Consider the following 14,969-nt stretch of genomic DNA (forward strand, 5'->3'; position numbering starts at 1 on the left):
TTGCTAGTTTAACCACTTTGATCAACGTTTTAGTCATTGTATACATTGTTTTTTATTTCAGAAGTCGGTTTTGCAAGGGAGACTACCGAAGTTTTTTAGGTTTTCTATCATCTTGTTTAGTTCAGCGAATCTATCACTTTTGTTCCTTGTCGACTGATGGCTTCATCATCGGAGAACTCCTTGTTAATCATTGAGAAATCTTAGCATACAAAATCAGAACCAATCGATAAAGATGAAGGAAATAAAGCCTAAGGATATGAATGATTATGATTGGCAGGAGTTGGATGAGCTTCCTAGGTCCACCATCATGTTGACTTTGTCAAAGAATCTGTACTTCAATGTAATCATGGAAAAGACTAGCTATGAGCTGTGGATAAAGTTATGTGACCTGTATGAGAAGCAAAGTGCAGCGTCACAGGTTTACTGTGACTGAAAAGTTGATTGATTTGAAGATGGATGAGGGAACACCCATGCAGAGTCAAGATTTTGGGCAGAAGCGTTAGCGATAGCTGTCCATCTAATTAATAGATTTCCCAACTTAAGATGAGAAGGTACCTGAAGAGATTTGGTATGGGAAGCCACCTTCTTCCAAGCATTTTAAAGTCTTTGGCTGTGAAATGTATTGCCATGTTCCAAAGGCATTTAGAAGCAAGTTGTCTCCTAAGTCAAAGAAATGCATATTTCTTGGCTATGGCAATCCTGGCAAGATGGAATTTCGGCCATGGGATCTTGAAGCTAAAAAGATTGTTTGTAGCAATGATGTATACTTGAATGAAGAAAAGATGCATAAGAAGCATGTGCATACAATGGAGGTCAAGAAAGTTATCTTCTAAGAAGATGGACTTGTTTACAATAGGCTGAAGTGCCTAATGTTGGACAACAAGGACTGTAATTTCTTGTAGTACAAGATGTTGCTGAGAGACAACAGGCTCAACCAAATATTAGAAGGTCTACAAGAGTTATAAGAAATTCTGATAGATATACTCCCTCATTTTAATACATTATGTTGATAGATTATAGAGAGCCCTCTTGCGATAAGGAAGCCATGTCAATGGATGACAAGGTGAAGTGGGAGAAAGCCATGCAATCAAAAACGGACTCACTACATCACAATTAAACATGGAAGTTGGTTTGGTTGCCTAAAGGTAAAAAGGAATTACCATGCAAATGGGTGTACAAGCAAAAATTACACCTCATAACAATAAACCCAAGTACAAGGCACGACTTGTTGCTAAAGGATTGAGGCATCAGGGTATTGACTTTAATGAGATCTTTTCTTTGGTTGTCAAGATGACTACTCTGTGTTGTGTACTTGCATTGGTTGCTAAAGAGGACATGGATCTTGACCAAATGGATGTCAAAACAACGTTCTTGCATGGTGATCTTCAAGAAGAAGTTTATATGCAGTAGCCAGAAGGTTTTGTTGAGAATGGAAATGAAGACTTGGTGTGTCAGTTAGAAAAGAGTCTTTATGGTCTAAAACAATCATCAAGGGAGTGGTATCATAAATTCTACTTGTTCATGCTCTCTCAAGGCTACAAACGTATCAAAATGAACCACTCCCTTTACAGTGAGCGAGCTAAAGATGGTAGTTTGTTGATTTTGGTTCTTTATGTGGATGATATGCTAATTACCGAGAAATACAAGGATGAGATTTCAGCTTTGAAGTTAAAATTTTATGCGAACTTTGAAATGAAAGACATGGGTGAAGTAAGCCATATCCTTGGTATGCACATCAAGTGAGATAGATGCAAGAAATTGGTCTTTCTGTTTTGATTTGATTACATTGATAAAGTGCTCAAGCATTTCAATATGGAGAGGCGGAAGGCATTGACTACTCCATTGCCTCTATGTGAAACTTTCTAAAGATGATTGCCCTCAGTCAGAAGAGGAAAAGGTTGAAATGGCCCAAGTGCCTTATTCATCTACAGTTGGGAGTTTGATGTATGCCATGATTGCTACACGTCCTGACGTTACTTTTGCAATGGGAGTAGTTAGCAGTATGTCAAACCCAGGCAAGAAACATTGGGAGGCAGTGAAAGGGGTTATGCGATATTTGAACGGTACAAAAGACATGTCTTTGGCAGAAAGAAAGCATGTGTAACGGGTTACACAGATGCAGATTATGCAGGAGACTTGGACAAGAGAAGGTCCACTTCAGGCTATGTCTTTGAGTTCATTGGAGGTGCAATTTCATGGCGATCTCATTTACAAGATTGCATTACCTTTTCTACTACAAAGGTTGAATATGTTGTAGCTTCAAAAGATTGCAAGGAATCTATATGGCTTGGTCGTCCCATTGGAGGTTTGGAAATCAGTCTTAAGATGCATATATTACATTGTGATAGCCAAAGTGCTATACAATTGGCAAAGAACCCAATGTTTCATGCAAAGACAAAGCATGTGGATGTGAAGTATCACTTCATTTGCGATGTGCTCGAGGACAAGCAATTGCAGCTTGCCAAAGTTCACATCAATGAGAATCGTGATGGTCTTCTGACAAAAGGTTACCTTTAGAGCGGTCTGCATATTGTTTGGCTTCCATGGGCATTGGGTAAATGATCATGGTAATTGTCTACCTATATTGTGTGTGTGTGTGTGTGTGTGTGTGTGTGTGTGTGTAGTCAACCCAGCATAAAGGCACATTGTCAGGCAACCGAACATTAACTGAGAGCTAACAGTGACCATTCATTCTACATAAAATAAAAAGGACTCATAACCCTAAACACTATTGTGTTTGGAGTCCACAACTTATGTCCTCTTCTTCTCTCTTCTCCACTGTTGCACGCACACTTTAGCCTTATCTTGGAGACTCACCAAGATAGTGTCTTTATCTTCTTACAAATGCACAACTACCTCTTTAGATAAATATCAAGATGTGTGTGTTGAGCAGGGATGCAATTCCTTTTAACACGAAGTGGGGGGGGGGGGGGGGGGGGGGGGGGGGGGGGGGGGGGGGGGGGGGGGGAGAGAGAGAGAGAGAGAGAGATGAATTTTTTTCCCTTTTGTTTCCTATCTAAAGTACCTCTTTATTGGAGGGCGAAGCTACATGAGAGTAGTGGGAGCATGGAGTCAAATCCCTTGAATTTTCCCATGGGAATCTAGAGAATAGATTATTGCTTTCCTCGTTGGTGAGAATTCTCCTCGATGTCAAGTGCTCTTTGGCAGAAATGTCCTCCTAATTGTGCCTCTTGTTTAAGCTATCGAGCATAATCTGGACATGATGGAAGAACCAAAGTCCAGTTTAGGGAGTTTTCATATCCGAACTATCGAAGGAGACCAGCTAAAACGTTGTTTGCATGCAACAAAAACAGAGCAGCAAAAGAGGGATAATTTTTGTCAATCCGATGCTTGACGTACAACTAGACCCACCAAACGAATAGGGGAGAGAGAGAGAGAGAGAGAGAGAGAGATGAAAATTTTTTCCTTTTGTTTCCTATCTAAAGTACCTCTTTATTGGAGGGTGAAGCTACATGAGAGTAGTGGGAGCATGGAGTCAAATCCCTTGAATTTGCCCATGGAAATCTAGAGAATAGATTATTGCTTTCCTCATTGGTGAGAATTCTCCTCGATGTCAAGTGCTCTTTGGCGGAAATGTCCTCCTAATGGCGCCTCTTGTTTAAGCTATCGAGCATAATCTGGACATGATGGAAGAACCAAAGTCCAGTTTAGGGAGTTTTCATATCCGAACTATCGAAGGAGACCAGCTAAAACGTTGTTTGCATGCAACAAAAATAGAGCAGCAAAAGAGGGATAATTTTCGTCAATCCGATGCTTGACGTACAACTAGACCCACCAAACGAATATATTGGAATCGATAAACACCTTTGGCATCTATCCATGGGCCTCGATCTAAAAGTAGTATTGAGACCAAACCCTTGACTCCCAACATACCTAGCTCTAATCACTTGGCCAAGTGAGCTTGCTTGTGTGAGAAGCCCACAAAAGAAAATCTTTATTTTTTTGGTTTTATAGAGACCTTCACATACATCCTCAAATAGAAAGATTAATTGTATGGGCTATTCAATTCCACTTGAGGGTGTAGCGAAAAGCTCTCACCGAGCACTATCAAAGTGTGCTAATGGTTGTAGAGAAAGCTCAAGATAATTCTCAATGCCAACCAAGTAAATAAGGTGATCAGTGTAAATCTAAAGTGCTTAATGAAGAACCTACAATATTCTTAATCAATGCTTGGTATTAGAGAGTAGTGGCTCATTGGGGCTTGAAAGAACGTGCTCTCACATAATCAATTAAACATTGACTAGTAGAAGATTAACTAGCTAGTATGTTTAAACTAAGATGATCTAAGTAGCGAGATTAGGAGATGATAATAATCTCATCATAGCTTTGATACCATCTATTAGGTTTAGGGTGGATAAAAGGGATTTGGATTCATATAAATGACATGCTAATCACAACATTTTTACTAGTGTGATCATTTTTATGAGTCTCAACTAACCTTCTTTAAAAAAACAATTTTTTAGAATTCTTGAAATTCTTTTTGTCCTTTGAGTTTAGATATCTTTAGAAATAGCTATATTCACCTAGCAACAACATTCTATTGCATCCATCATAGACTTCTCCTTTGATGAAGTCATCTATGTATTGTATATAAATCTCTTAGTTGTTTGAATTAACAATCTATAATTTTGAAAATGTGTCATAAGATCTGAACTAAAGTTAGAGGCAACAATAGTATGATAAAATATGGAGGCATCAAAGGATAGGAAAACACGGGGATCACCTTTAATCATAGCTTCTTAACTTGGCCAACAAACATCTTGTTTACCCTATTTTATTGTTTGTCATTGCATCTGTTGTTGCAGATTATGTTTTCTTGTTGCGCATGGCATGCATATGTTTTTTTAATTGTCTACTTCTATGACGTGTTTATGACATAGATGACTAGAATTATCTTTCTTCATTGATAGAGCTATGAAAACAATGTTTTGTTGCCGCTTCTCTTGATTTCATTTTTTCATATACACATATACACAAGTAAAGAGGAGTTAGAAAAAGAAATTAATATAAGGGGAAAGAAATTCCTACCTCTAGGGGAGTGAAAAGGTAGGCTTATAATTGATGGATTATATTGAGGTCCTATGTATTTGCATATAAAGAGGTAAATAAATATAACGACTAGTAATTATAACTCCAAGAATTAAAGTATTACGTTTTCTAAGATAGAAATAGAGATTTATGTGCTCAAATGAAAATTCTTTTGGTTGTTTCCTTTATCTGGTACTTAAATATTTTAGCTCATGTTATATGCATAGTAATAAAAAGTAACCATCAATATATTTAATTGTGAAAATTAAATTATTATAATTTAAATAAGAAAATATGCATTCTTCTTGGAGATTTCCTCTTCTTGGCTAACTATGGTGGAGGAGGAGATCGAAAGAGAGACGGCAAGGTATGGTTCTCTAGAAGTGGAGGAGTTTGTCCCACTCTCCCCATAATGGATGACTTACATATTTAGTCTTGGAATGTGAAGGGCATAAAATCTGCAAAGAAAAGCACTCTCTTTTGGGAGGAGGTCAAAAAAGCAGCTATGAATTGTTGGCTAATTCAGGAGCACCATCTTGACGCTTCTTGTTGTAGGAAGCAGGCAATACGGAATAAGTTGGTGTATTACAGCAATGGCGCTCTGGGGTTTAGTGGGGTGCTCTCCATTTTTGACAGGGAATTGGAGCCACAGGTTGTGTTTAACCACGTCTCATGGAGAGTCCTTGGGGTAAGGGTCAAGTGGCCATGCCAATCCCTCACCATTATCAACATTTATGCTCCATGTGATGCTCAGGGGAGAGCCAAACTATGGGTGGATCTCAAGGAGCAGCCTCTCAAAGGTGACTGGTGCATCATGGGTGATTTCAACATGGTGAAAGTTGTGGAAAGGATAAGAAATCATCGGCTAGTTTACTAGTTGCCTCTAAAAATTCCAAATGGCATGGGCGTTGCTTGATTTGTGGAATGTAGGTACGTGGAGTAGCTCTCCTGGGATTGAGATACACGATCCTCCAATACACCAACCCGGTGCCCCATCTAGACATGTGTTACATCTCCCATCAGGAAGATTGGCTTCCCCCCTCTGTCCTACTATGTGTCGATACCTCCGAGAGTATGTCAAATCACTTTCCCTTGAAGCTTCACATAGCCAGAGCTAGTAATGATGCTTGCTCCTCGGAGGAAAAGAAGAAGATGTTAGTCTTAGGGGATCACCTCTTTAAGGTCTCTCTTTTCAGACCCCTAGCTAAGACACCTCTTTGCAAGCTAAGGCAAGATGTGGAAGCAGCTGACCCTAAGCCTAACCCTCCTTGGTGCGTAGAATGCAATAAGCGATAAAACGTGTAGGGCCCAAAGTGAAAAATGCTTGAGAGGTCGCAAATAGGGAGAGCTGAAGGAAGAAGTAAAGGAGCTCTCCAAAAGAAAACCACGCTTGATTATGCATGGACTAATAAAAAGAGGGTGGTGGCCACACCTATAGCCTAAGAAAGCTAAGTGCATCATTTCTTGTCCCCTTGGTTCCATGGGTTTTTCTAATCAAAACAACTCTTTCTTAGCTCTGACCATGGTTTTGAGTTGACAAAAATTCATGGGCCTTAGCCACATTAACTACAAGAGATTAGTATAATCTTCACAAGCCTGATAGCTTTATTGTGAACCTTTGGATGGAGAGGAGATCCAAGGCTCTCTTCAAAATTTCAACAAGGGGAATCAACAAAAGGAGCCACAAAAGTAAAAGGCTACTTTGAAGTGCTTGATGGGCCAATGATCATGGCCATTTTGAAAACAAGAGAATAATGGGAGGGAATTTAAAAATTGCATGTGCGTGGACGCACATGTTGTCTGACGATTGGAAAAAGGGAGAAAGAAATGGGGAAGTGCCCGGCAACTGCCTCATGAGGGGACGTGGCCGATCTTCATTGGAGGTTTCATGAGTGCATGGCAAGAGCATATGTGGCAGCTGGCATCACGAATGGCACCATACCTCGGAAGTGACATTACGGGCAATGCGCTCATAGCACTATTCATGATTGTGCTTCCTCTCAAAAAATTGCAAGCGGCCATGTCCCTACTCCTACATGTATCCCTCTACATACGGCCATGCGCCATGATTGCACAATGCTCACTCAAGTCAATGCTACCCACTGCTCACTTGCTAGTTTCATTCGATCAGTGTGCACTTTTCAAGCAATAAGAGGCTTGATATTTTTCAAAAATAGGTATTGCAAAAGGACACACACACACACACACACACATATATATATATGGTTATGAAAGTCTTTTGCAAATTGGTAGGGGGTCTTAACAATACACAATGACCAATTAGAATGTGTGAAGGCTATTTTATTTTGTCAAAAGCTGAAAAACAAGGGTATTATTTTTGAAGCACACGACAAAGAAACGTAGACATTCAACTTGACTACTTATGTGGATGCATTTAGGAGGGTCAAAAGCACTAGTGAGCCTACTAGTGGTATCTAATGTCTCCTCTAATGGTGACAACTTAGCAATTAATCCCTAAAAATTAGGGATCCTTACAAGGCCCTTTTAGGGTTCATATTTCCTCTAATGATATTTCCATATAAAATGGGTCAATTTCATTCAAAATTTTCATCTTATGATTCAATACTAGCCTAAAAGAGATAACGCAATAACATATGACTTAAGTAGAAAAGTCAATGTGAATCACATTCGTCTAACTTGTTCTTGCATCTTTGATCAAATAAAGCATGTTTGTTTGAATCACATTTTGATAGCTAAATTTCAATTATTTAATTCAATGTTGACACCTATTCTGACGATCCTCCCTTTACACTTGTATGATTTGAAATGCATCAAAATGATGGTTTGCCTTTGGAACATCACACATTGACAAATGGTTTTCTTTATTTTCAATAAAAACTATGCATCACAACACCAAATAGAGAGCTGGTAATGAATGAAATGCATGACCCACCCTACACTAGTCGTCGGGGAATTCAATCCACTCTCTTTGTATGTAAAGATCATTTCTTTTGGCTTGACATGAAGAATGATGTAGCTAAATTTGTTTGAGAATGTTTGATATGTCAAAGAGTTAAAAGACAACATGGCAAGTCTTATGATCTTTTAATGCCCCTCCCAATATGTAGAGGTCCTTAGGAGAAAATCTCCAAAGGCCCACATTCAATGCACTATGAAAGGTGTAGGATAACACAATTTCTTATTTGGAAGGCCTTACAAAACCATCGCTATCTAGTGTATGGGGTTGTACCGTAAGATCTTTGGTTGTTTGGAGCACAGACATTGAGGCGATAGTGATAGGAAATTCATCCCAAGTTGTAACGTGTACAAAGTAATCCTCGAAAAAAACATTTTTCCAAAAACTTTACAAACCTACATATGTGAAACAACAAAGGTAAATTGACAATATTTGAAGGTTTTTACACCAAATTACACTAATTTTTTCAAAATTGTGTAGGTTTTCTCACTTTCAAGTATAAAATTTAGAGGTAAATTTCAACATTTGTAGGCGGGATTACACTAGACCTAGGTCACTAAGAAAATACATGTGCATTTTGATTGTACAATAATAAACATCACCTGGCTATTCAACATGAGTAAGACAAAATATTTACCACGAAAGGACACTACTTGGGGGAATTACCCTCTGCCCTCCCATCAACGACTCATGCAGAATATCTATCACTCGGTAAATGGCTCGTCGGTATAAGGTGGGCTTTCCTCTCTTTTGTCATGTTACTTCGAGCCATGGATTGGCTTAGTTGCATGTATTCTAATAAGCATAAAGGAATGTAGACACGACAAAGGAGACCATGGAAAGACTAGGAAGAATAGCAATGAGTCTCATGCCTAGGGAAGGGCCTTCTCGTCAGTAGTGAACCTGTAAAGAGTTATAATGCACCTTTGGCTTTTACTTGTGCAAAAAATAACACAATTTGGAAAAATTGGATAAATGCAATTTTCCGGTACCTTTTTTTTTTAATGCAAAGTTTCAAACAAGAACTTGTAATTCTCAATAGCCCAATTGTTTCTATTTGGTTAGAAAATTGTTATTTGGGGTTTTCTAGGAAAAAACTCTTAAAATTAATAGGGTAATTGGCACAATCAGTTAATTATAGTTGATTAGTCATGAAGATTTCATCAAAAGATGATAGGTTTGCCCAATCGATCTCCCCTCTATATATATCTTATCAATGCATTCCTAGCCTTGTGTGTTACAAGTGCGGTATATTGGTCATCTCAAAATCCTCTTAACTGTCAGATTTTGAGTTCAAGACACGTCGGCAGTGGATTTGTAAAGCTAGGGGGATCCACCTCAAAGTATGTAAGTGTAGCACGTGATTTCACCCAAAGGGGTTTCCACGTTTTTCGAATTACAAAATTCCATGTACAAGAGGGATTTAAAATTGAAAATTTGAAAAAAAGTTACAAGTTTATTAAAAAAGAAGGGTCTTGTAAGTTATGGTGAAGTGTATGTGTGGAAGGGTTTTATAAATACCTCTTGAATGCTCATGCTATGAGTATGTTTGAAAGATGGAACTTCCGAGTTGTGAAATCTATTAGGATAATTCCTAGGATGTAAAAATCCTCTTCTATTTTCTTCTCCCCTCTCTCTCTCTCTCTCTCTCTCTCTCTCTCTCTCTCTCTCTCTCTCTCTCTCTCTCTCTCTCTCTGCATTACAATTTTGATACTTCCCTCTCCCATAGTGCAGCCCAATACAAGGGCCTTACTCTTCCATTTCCTTAGGGAAACTTTTCAAAAGGGCCCTTCATATATAGATCAAGGCATTCCCAAAAAAATGAGGTTTTTTGGTCCTTGTCGCTAGGTTTAAAATCTGTCATTCTATCATTTTGATGTCTAAGAGGGTTTCAATCATGCAATGCACTTTGCAATCACCTAACTGCTTGAGGCTAATCGTATAAACTTGCTGCTTGCATATATATACCAATTTAGTGTTGGCAAATGTCCTCCCTTCATGAATTAGCTCCTACCCAGCCTTCCATCTAAGTATCACACAATCCCACGTTCCTGCCCTGATTGAGTGAACTGGACAATGGAGCTAAGGAGTTGCCATTGCTGCGGGGAGATGTGGATGCACTTTGATTCCCCTCCACACAACCTAGAAAACAAGAGGCAGATTGTCATATCAAAGAATTATTTTTCAGCACAAGCCACCCTTCATAACTATTTGGCTAAACCCATTGTGTTGCCAAATCTCAAAATGTGAGTAATCAAAAGCAAAAACAAACAACCTATGTGTCAACGTAGAGATGTGGTGATGTGCCCATATCGATGACCATCAAGTTAGGGTCCACCCTTGTTTGAGACCAGGCCAACCTCACAAATATATCAAGAATTTGCAACATTGAGTGCATGATGAACAATCTTTACTCTGCAATGGATATAGCAAACAAGAAACAATCCCAAAAGAACAACCACTCACAAAATCTCAGCACTAGCTTTGGAAATGTTAAAAGCAACATTTCTACCCTCCTTACAATACTTCTTGTGGGGTCTTGCACCATTTCTCATGCCCACCACAACAAGAAATACCAAGTAGCCTCACAGGCTCACCCCTGTAACCTCCATTGCATGTAAGACCTTGTTCTCGAGAAGCTTTGGCAACAATGGCTTAGTCGATATGTTCAAAACAAGTTGGCTCACTTAACAAAAATGACCAGGCTTGCACAAGCCATGGCCATTCGGAGCTTATTGTACTTTTTTGAAGTCATGAGACCCATTGGTTAATGACTTGACACTCTGCTAATCCTACCATGGTAGCGCTCCAATCATGCAATTGTGTCATCTCATGTGCTCATGTTTCTACCATATAATTTAATCTTAAAAAGAGCACAATGTACATATACTACTTAAAGCTCTCTTTCCGGCCCATCTAGATGCACCTGTATTTTTCAAGAGTCAAATAAGTGCTTCACATACATGGACAGGAAAATGATTTCATCATAGCTAGGCATAAATGATTGTGCTTAACAATTTGGGTACATACAGCACGTGCCCAACATGATATACAAGTGCTATGTATAGCTTTATAAAGAAAATGCATTGGACAGAGAATACGCCTTCACAATTGGAAGAGGATACAAGTGGATGTGGCTCCTTTATCACCATGCCAACTAAATCTTTACAAGAAGATTTTATTTACTGCCATGTCTTTGTGAGAATAATTGCAATGTGAAGAGCACCAAATTTCCAACCACCAAGTGAGACTGATTAAGAAATTTGATATGATTATACTCATTTGAGACCCAAAAAAGGGGGAGGAATACAAGCATACAATGTACATATGGTACATGATACATGATACAAAGAGCATCTCTGTGAATTGCACAAATAAGCCATCAGTATGTCAGCATCTCTATGGATTGCACAACATAAGCCATCAACCTGTGTAACAGGTCACATGAGCATCAAAATGTACGGTCCTCCAGAGCCATACTCTGCTCCAATGCTAGGGACCATTGCCTCAGAAATTTGGAATATGAACAAAAATTCCCACCACCTGTGTCCTGCTTTGAAGCAAAGTCGCCACAGTGCTTCGCTGTCAGGCGCTTTGAAAGCACGGCCAAGTTGGACCCTGCCTTTCTGCCCCCCCCCCCCCCCCCCCCCCCCCCCCAAAAAAAAAAAACCCAAACCAGCCATGAAGTTGAATTGCGCAGCTCCTTCTCATCGTAGTACAGCTCATCGTCACGAGAGGCCCACGATGACAACCATGGAGGCAGCATGTTTGAATACGGTAGGCATCCTGACATCCTCTTGCTAAACACCCACTACAGAACTCGCATCCTTTGGGATGTCAACCAGCCCTCCTATTTGCTCCACCTGCAAGAACTCAACATCAGAAGCAAAATTCAGAGGGGATGCATTGACCCACCAATGCATTGTCACATACCTGGTTAATTAACAGCTTCAGAACAGGAGTGGAGGATAACGTCTTTCGTGAACCAATTAGAATCAACTTCTTCTGCATGGTGAAGAGACTCTCTCTCTCTCTCTTTCTCTCTCTCTCTCTCTCTCTCTCTCTCTCTCTCTCTCTCTCTCTCTCTCTCTCTCTCTCTCTCTCTCTCATGGTTTGCGTTGTGCCATTGGTCAGATACGCACATATGTCTCATGGTTTGCGTTGTGCCATTGGTCAGATACGCACATCCTCACATCAGCTCGAGATTGAGACTGGTAGATTCAGAGGGATACCAGCAGACAGCAGGATATGCCGATTATGCCAGAGAGAGCCAGAGACAGAGTTGCACTACATATGTCATTGCACAGTGTTCTATGAGATACGGGGGCGTTTCCACTGCTTATTCAGAGAGGGTTTTGGTCCTCTATCTAGGGTCATGAGTTATGAGGATCAGAGATGTCTTGGACTATATCTACTTGAGTTACACAGGTATAGAGACACTTTACTGGGGAGAGCTAGAGAGAGGCAGTCCCAGAGACACATTACAGATTTCTTTTCACTAGATATGGGACAGCTAGAGGAGCAGCCACCACTGCAGAGCTCGTCCCACACTCATTCGACCACTACTGGCACTCTCATCGACCGAGCATTGGAGCTACAGAGATACAGATGACCGCGACTGAGGAGAGGAGCTACACAGCATCGACGGAGACTACAACAGAAGATTCGAGCCATACTCTCTCGACATCCAGAGTGCAGATGAGGATGGATCCTCACCATTTCTTCCATCTTTGTTTCACACACTGTTACATCCAGTTTACCGGGTACCTATTGTATCAGCTGCTACACCCCCGTAGTTTAAGATTGTAGTAGTAGTAGTAGTATTTTGTTCCACTTCTAGTTCTTTTGTACCCAGACATGGTATTAGATTCACTATTTTGTAACTGATTGGTCTCATAGGTCATTTTGGCCTTTTGAAGACGTTAATATAACATTTCATTTCATTTCATTTCTCTCTCTCTCTCACAAGAATGACCCTACAGTGTACACACCAAGATAGCACGGACTCTCCAAGGGTGCCCTGAAGACATGTCGGGTCACTCAGGGGCAATCTCAAAAGTCTCTCGAGCTCCCCCTGTAGCATTTTCCTGTGGTATTTCTCCCCCACGCAGTAACGAGCCCTTTCTACAAGGTTTTCCTCGAGAAGATATTGCAGACTGAGTGTCCCGCAGTGGGCTGTGGTAGTGCATATACCCGCATACGGGTTGTGATTATTACTTCTCCGCTTGGACTCAGCCGAGCCAGAGCGTCGAACTATACCCGCATCGCCAATGGAGGCCATGAGCGCTTTGCCAGTGGAGGCCATGATCGTTTCGCCAGTATGTAAGCGCCATACGAAGGCAACCTTTGTGCTTACAAACAAGCGGATAACACAAATGGAAAGGGAGATGAAAGAATGGAAAGCAGAGACGGAGGGATGGTGGAAAGAGAAGGCCAACCTTCTTCAAATGTTTCTCAATGAAGGCGCACAATGGAAGAAGGAGAAAGAGGACTTGCACGCAGAGCTACAAGCACTTAAGGCGGATTCACAAGGACTTAGAGAAGAGGTCACATTTCTCAAGCGAGAGCTTGCGGATAGAGTAAGCAGTGGACTGGAAGAAGGGGAATCCCATCCCTCGGTGATAGAGGAGATCAAGGTCATCAAGGAGTAGGTACGGATGATCACAGAGGAGGAGAAACAAAAGGTGGTAAAGACGTCTTCGTGGATGGATGTGATCACAAAGACGCAAAAGAAGGCGGATGAGGCCGAGAAATGGATAGAAGTCGCTAAGAAAGGTAAAGGGAAAGAAACCGCATCCGTCCCACTCCTACAATCATCAACATGACTCTAGAGGAAGAAGGAAAACTAGAGCCTTCCATATAAGAGTAACCGGTCTAGAAGACCGAGATGATGTGGAAGGAGAAGGCGAAGAACTTCTCTGCATGATGGGTAGTGAGGCTACTCATACAAAGGCATGGACGGTAGGGAAGAAGACACAAGGCAATGAGGAGACTTCAAAAGAGAGAGCTTTAATCATCCATTTCCCATCCATGGAGGCAAAGGACTTCTTGAAGAAGCGCCCTACACTAAAGAAAACGGGTATATTCCTTGGAGATTACCTAACTCTCACACAGCTTGAGCATATGAGAGAGGTAATGCCAGAGATTCAAGCAGCAGGGGAGAAGGGAATGACAGCCTTCTACAGAGATGGCCGGGTGGTGATTGTAGAGCGGCGCTCCACATGACGGTGCGAGACCCATGGGACCACACTCAAAGTTGCCACCTGGAATTGTAATGGATCTATGCGCCTTGATGTGGGTGCTTTTGAGGGTAGTTTTACGGGAAGAGACATCGTCTTCTACTCTGAGACACATCACGCCCCTGGGCAACCTATGCCTCACATTAGTGGATATAGATGGGAGACAGCTTGTAGACAGGAGACACGATCAGAGCACAGAGGGAGGGGCTCAGGAGGTGGCAGCGTTATTCAGAGAGGAGCTGTAACCATTGATACATATCGCCCGCAAGGATGAGCAAGCTAGGTACATGTGGGTGAGATTGAGAGCAGAGACAGGCAGATATGTTTACATTGCTATTTGCTACTTCCCTCCGAGAACGACAGTTTATGCACCACCCAGAGGACAGTCCCCCTATTCTATTCTGGATGGTGACATATGGGAGTTCTCTAAAGATGGTGACATCATCATTCTAGGGGATTTCAATGCTAGGACTGCCCATCATCAAACAGTATTTTAAGATACTTCAGAGGAGATGCTGAGAGAGTTGGATGTTGCAGAGACAGGCCTATCCAGACTATCACGGAATGGAGAACACACTGAGTATGGACGACACCTGATAGACATGGGGACTACACATGGATTGGCCATCTTGAATGCCCTATAGAGATTTCCTGCTGCCATGGGTTTTATCTGCTTTCCACACAGACATGGACCCAACACAGTGGATTATGTCATGGCACATCCGAGCCTCATCTCTAGTATC

At 41.0% G+C, this 14,969-nt stretch overlaps 1 protein-coding gene across 2 annotated transcripts in view; it reads right to left on the bottom strand.

The window, feature by feature from the left end:
* Positions 1 to 11,622: 11,622 nt before the first annotated feature.
* Positions 11,623 to 14,969, bottom strand: part of EMB2411 (DNA replication helicase) — a 51,846-nt gene continuing 48,499 nt past the window's right edge. For both annotated transcript variants that reach the window (XM_086507614.1, XM_086507616.1), the window contains exons 35-36: positions 11,921 to 11,992; positions 11,623 to 11,850 (exon numbers count right to left, since the gene is read on the bottom strand). In XM_086507614.1, the coding sequence (XP_086363740.1) occupies positions 11,788 to 11,850; positions 11,921 to 11,992 (135 nt within the window). In that variant the 3' untranslated portion in view covers positions 11,623 to 11,787. The remainder of the gene's footprint in view (positions 11,851 to 11,920; positions 11,993 to 14,969) is intronic.

This window comes from Adiantum capillus-veneris, chromosome 30 (genome assembly GCF_014529385.1).
Source record: "Adiantum capillus-veneris isolate H3 chromosome 30, ASM1452938v2, whole genome shotgun sequence".
Taxonomy (NCBI): domain Eukaryota; kingdom Viridiplantae; phylum Streptophyta; class Polypodiopsida; order Polypodiales; family Pteridaceae; genus Adiantum; species Adiantum capillus-veneris.